At 42.3% G+C, this 6,000-nt stretch overlaps 1 protein-coding gene across 1 annotated transcript; it reads left to right on the top strand.

Annotated features, from left to right (window-relative positions):
- Nucleotides 1-930: 930 nt before the first annotated feature.
- On the top strand, nucleotides 931-1,778 carry LOC120998961 (transcription factor HES-5-like). Its single transcript, XM_040429841.1, has 3 exons — nucleotides 931-1,144; nucleotides 1,260-1,434; nucleotides 1,543-1,778. Exons 1-3 carry the CDS (start codon nucleotides 1,076-1,078, stop codon nucleotides 1,776-1,778), a joined length of 480 nt encoding a protein of 159 aa, XP_040285775.1. The 5' UTR covers nucleotides 931-1,075.
- The last annotated feature ends 4,222 nt before the right edge of the window (nucleotides 1,779-6,000 follow it).

Below are 6,000 nucleotides of genomic sequence, written 5' to 3'. Positions count from 1 at the left end.
AAAGTTTACATACACTAAGATTACTATGCCTTTAAACAATTCTGGACCGCCCATATGATGATGTCATGTGTTTGGAAGCTTCTGAGTTAAATGCATGCTGCGGTTTGCTTTCCGTCCTGGGATGCGGAGCATGACGCACAATGCAAGTCAATGGGGACGGGTCCGTTTTCTCTGACACAATAGAAAACGGATCCGTCCCCCATTGACTTTCATTGGAGTTCATGACTGATCCGTCTTGGGTATGTTAAAGATAATACAACCGGATCCATTCATAACGGATGCAGGTGGTTGTATTATCAGTAACGGAAGCGTTTTTGCTGATCCCTGCCAGATCCAGCAAAAACTCTAGGGTGAAAGTAGCCTAAGGCTATGACCACAAGGTCAGGTTTCTGCATGCAGTTTTAGAAGCCAAGACCAGGAGTGAATGCAAAAAAGAGAAGTTGGATCAGCCCTTTATACTTTCTCTTCTTTTATGATCCACTCCTGATTTTGGCTTCTAAAACTGCATAAGGAAGCTGACTGTGTGGATAGACCCTAATAGACTGCCAGCTCTTTAGGGCAGGACTCTAAATTGTAATGTTTCTACTTCATTTAACATCTAAAAGTGTGAATTGTATGTTTTGTCTTTTATGCATTTGTTATAACTGAATTACGTGTAAATCTTATAATTCGGTATTATGGTATAGCCCTTAGTATTTATACAGGTTATTATTGGCGGAGATGTGTCAATGACAGGTCAGGAGGATCTCCACTTAAAGTACAGCATGTAATCCCATCCATGCCCTGAGCAATATGTCATTACAGCAGATAGCATCTTGGTGCAGGTCTTTCCCACACTCCGGCTCACAGCTTGCCCCCAGCAGCCTCTATTATCTCCTGTATTGGAGGCTCCAGATGGACACACGTCTATTGTCCCCGCTGCTGTGTGATTGGAGGCTGAGTGTGGGAACCTGTGCTCGCTCTGATCCTCACACATCATTATGCAGGAGAGGGGTATATAGAGGGGCTGTCTGCCTCCCTGGCCGCACATCACTGACGTCCCATCTACAGAGAGGACACTGCCGCACACTGACCGATGGCTCCTTACAGCGTCAGCCTCATCCAGAGCCCTGCTAATGATCCCCTCACCCGGCAGCCCAGAAAAGTAAGTGCTGATCTACCACATCTCCTCGTCTCATAGCATCAAATGCTTCTTCACCGCCATAAAGGTGCATCCACTGCCGCATGTAACTAACCAACCCTTATGTCTTGTTCTGCAGCTGAGGAAACCGGTGATCGAGAAGATGAGGAGAGACCGGATTAACAGCAGCATTGAGCAGCTGCACATCTTACTGGAGAAGGAGTTCCAGAGACATCAGCTCCCCTCCAAACCTGAGAAAGCCGATATCCTGGAGATGACGGTCACCTTGCTGCAGCGCCACATGGCGGAGAGAAGTAAGTGTCGTGTCCCAGCCCTTCACACCCCTCATATGTTTCTTACTGAGAGCAGATTGCAGCAGGTGATGGACGCTGTCACTGACATGTATGTCTCTCCTGTTCTAGATGTCACAGCCTCCAGCCAGGCCCAGAGAGAAGGCTTCTCCACCTGCGTCCAGGACTCCATCACCTTCCTGTCCGAGCACAAACAGACCGAGCTCCAGATCCAGCTGCTGCAGAACCTCCCTGGGGCTCACACTATGACATACGGGGCTGTATCTCCTCCTGTATCCTCCATCCACCAGACCCCCAGCAAACACAGCCCCCTGGACAGCAGCAAAGCCTTGTGGAGACCCTGGTAGTGACTAGATCCTCTGGTGTGGACTGATCTCAGAGCTATGTACCCCCGTATACCTGAGAGCTGGAGATGGGGTGGATTCTGTCTCTCACTAATGTCTCATCATGAGATGGAGAAGAAGTTCATTCTGGACATGGTGTAATTACTACGGGATTTACTAGTCCTTCATATTATCTGCTGTCTGCTGCAGCTCTCCTGTATGGACTTGGTTCTATATTGTTATAGGAGTCGTTGTCTTCTATGAAGAAGATGTCCTAGTCCTATATGGACACATTCAATGAATATTCCCAGTGATACAATGTATCAGGTTATATGTAGTGTGTACTGGCTGTATACAGAGGGAAGTAGTGTATGTATATATCAGACCTCCAGTGCAAAGCATTGCAGAATAATGGAGGTGAGACCTCCGGCCTGATATATACAGTAGATACTATGTATCATACAGTACTGTACATCAGATTATATGTAGTGTGTACTGACTGTATACAGGGGGAAGTAGTGTATGTATATATCAGACCTCCAGTGCAAAGCATTGCAGAATAATGAAGGTGAGACCTCCGGCCTGATATATACAGTAGATACTATGTATCATACAGTACTGTACAGCAGATTATATGTAGTGTGTACTGGCTCTATATATAGAGTAATAGTAAAATGCCACGTGCATTGTTTGTATTGCTTGATTTTGGCCTTAATTGTGTCACAGTCATTAAGCTTCCAGGGCATGCTGGGAGTTGTTGTTTTGGAGACAATTGTTCAGTATACTGGTCCTTTTCTCCTATGGGGATAATTGCTAGGTTGTAACTGATCTGTTTTGCAATATTTGCAGGAATTATTCCAATGTTCAATACTTTGTGTATATTGATATGTAACAGGTGCCATTCAATTTAGTTTGGCTGGTATGCAATATTTGCAACTACTGCTTATCATTTATTGATATTTCCTAGTATGCAATATGTGTAAGAGGTGTCAGGAGTTAATGTATAACTTGTACTGTGGTATGCAATATTTGCAGATACTTCATATTTCATAAATCTGTGCTTGTATATGATTGCAGATTATAAACAATAAATATATATTTTCTAAACATGATGCTTTATTTACCATTTATTTTCTCAAGTCAAATCCTCCGTATGTCATTACTAATCCACAGAACACGGATCTGCATTATGGCTCACAGCTCATCTCTGGTCGTGAAAAGTCACAATATAAAATGTGTTTTTTGCTCTGTATAAAATATCTCCAAAATTATTTGAGCAAAAATGTAAGATCTCCTTGGGTGTCTGCTGTGTCTGCTCTGGAGCGGATGCCATCTTTTGCAACCCATGTATGGCACAAATCAGGAAGGGGTTAAAGAGGACCTCTCACCTCTCCTGACATGTCTGTTTTAGTATTTACTCCCTTTCCCCATGTGATAACACTTCTGGGGCATCTATTCTCATGACTCTGTGTTGTGCCATTTGTTTATTAGTCCTTCTAGAAGTTATACATGGATTGCTAGCAGTTTGTAAAGATAGGTGTTACCAGTCAGGGAGTGTGGCTGACACTATCCAGTCAGTGCTGCCAGTGGCAGATTGGGCAGGGATAAACCCCTACTAGTAATAAAGGAATGGCACAATTGATGCTCCAGAATGATTATTACAAGTGGAATGCAGGGTTTGCTATAACAGACATGTCAGGAGAGGTGACAATCCACTATAAGCATATTAGTGATATTTTTTGCTCCTTCACCTCCCAATCCCTGCACTAAGTAAAACATAGAGGGTGGAATTTAAGCCAGCGCTGGTCTTAACCTGAAGTGACATAAGATGCACATAGATTTACGCCATAATTCATTCCAATTTTTTGCAATACATATGGTAAATCTATTGGGCCATGGAGGCCACGCCCCCTCTAACTTTATCTTATCAATTTAAAAAAGTGACAAGAAAGTGCAAAACAGTAAAAAGTCTCACATTTTGTCCAAACTGTAGCTTTCACGTGAATTTGCAGCTTCTGTGCTCCAGAATACTCTTGTACAGTCACTGATAACTTCACCCCCAAGTTTTGCTGGAGTGCTATCTTAAAGGGAACCTGTCACCGGGATTTTGGGTATAGAGCTGAGGACATGAGTTGCTAGATCACCGCTATCACATCCGCAATATCCAGTTCCCATAGCTCTGTGTGCTTTTATTGTGTATAAAAAACTGTTTGATACATATGTAAATTAACATAAGAGCCATATCTTACTTGTGTGACCAGAGAAGAGTCATATTTTCAAGCTCTCACTCATCTCAGGTTAATTTGCATATGTATCAAATTGTGTTTTTTACACAATAAAAGCACACAGAGCGATGGGGATTGGGGATTGCGGATGTGCTAGCGGCCATCTAGCAACCCATGTCCTCAGCTCTATACCCAAAATCCCGGTGACAGGTTCCCTTTAAAGAGGAATTGCACCCCCGTTGTAATAACAAATCTGGAACATTTATTCCTATGACTCCATATTTAAGCACTTATATAGCGCTACTATATTCCACAGCGCATTACAGCCATTAGCATCATGCTGTCCCCAATGGGGCTCACAATCTAAGGTCCCTATCAGTATGTCTTTGGAGCAGTGGAGGAAACCGGAGAACCCGGAGGAAACCCACGTAAAGAAAGGGAGAACATACAAACTCCATGTAGATGTTGTCTTTGGTCAGATTCGGACCTCGGACCCCAACACTCCAAATCATCAGTGCTAACCACTGAGCCACCGTACTGCCCATTTTTTCATTCCTTTACTATTCCTGTTAGAAATTATGAATAAATAGCTAGCAGCTTGCAATGAAGGTCCAGATGGGTGTTACCAGTTGGGGGTGTGTCCCTGCACAGTCTGTCACATTACAAACTTCTGGCAATTCATAACTTCTAGAAGGACTAATAAAGGAATGGCACAACATAGAGTCATAACAAAAGATGCTCCAGAATCATTACATGGGGGAGAGGACATGTCAGGAGAGGTGACTGGTCCTCTTAAAAGTGACATTACACAATATTTAAAAAGAGGGGTGGAATAGTGCATACACATATAGGGGCCCATTTACTAATCCTGTTTAATATGTACACAGTGTAAAGATGCACCAGATAAGCAGCACCCAGAGTTGTATAACAGCTGCTTATCCCCTGTCTACTCAAATATGTCATGTCAAGTGTTCATTCCTATGGGAGAGTTCAGGCAGACAGATCATTAAGATGCATGAACGTATTTATTACCTATAGATAATATCTCATTGCACTTAATTGGATTATTTTCTATAATATAAATGGTTTTCCTATAAATCAGATATGTATATGATGATATCTCCAGCCTCCACACTGCCCAGTATATCTCCCTGTTTGATGCTGAGGATAATGAAGTGTCACTGGGGTGTCAGGAGTCTCTTATCACTCCTCCACATCCTCCATCCCCAGAGAGCAGAAGGAGGGTTATCAAATCCAGCACATGAGGATGTCAGATATCACAGCAGACAGACGGGAAAGGTTATTTCATAAAAAAAAATCAAATATTCATAAACAAGTAACTGACTAAGCAATCATGGCATTCACCTTCCTTCATTACTGATCTGGCGGAGTTATTAGTTTTTTTTTAGTCACCACATTAGGAGCCATTCGTTTTTCTTTTTCTTTCAATATACCCATATGAGGCTTTTTGTTTTGTGGAATAACTTTTCTGTCTCACCATTTTTGGATACGTAACAAGTTACTGATTCATTTTTATAAACTATTTCTTGAGGAGAATGGCCAAAAAATTTCATTTGACCATTGTTTTTTTGCATTTTTAAATGTAAGATTTTCACAGAGTGGCATACAGATTACCTTTATTCTGTGAGATGTACAATTAGGGTGATTCCAAATATTCTGTATGTTTTACTACTTTTGCACATTGATAGCACATTTCATGGGGCAAAAAATATAGGGGGTCATTTATTAAACAGAAATACGCCTAAATTAGGCGTATTTCTGGTGCAGATTCTGGCACAAAAGTCCTTTGTGCCTCAATCCGCGACTTTTCCCCCATCACGCCAGGTCTAAAAAAGTGGGCATGGCATGGGCAGAGAAGGCGACGGACCGGCCGGCATTTACTATTTTCTATGCCTGTTTTAGAAAATGGTCTAAATGTAAGACAGCTAGGAAGCTGCCTTACATTTAGAAGTGGCGGAGGATCAGCTAAAGTTGCCCCATTGTTCTTATGTCACCTCATT

Source organism: Bufo bufo, chromosome 1 (assembly GCF_905171765.1).
Source record: "Bufo bufo chromosome 1, aBufBuf1.1, whole genome shotgun sequence".
NCBI lineage: Eukaryota > Metazoa > Chordata > Amphibia > Anura > Bufonidae > Bufo > Bufo bufo.
Note: the sequence above shows the minus strand (reverse complement) of the source record. Positions and strands in the feature narration are given on the sequence as shown.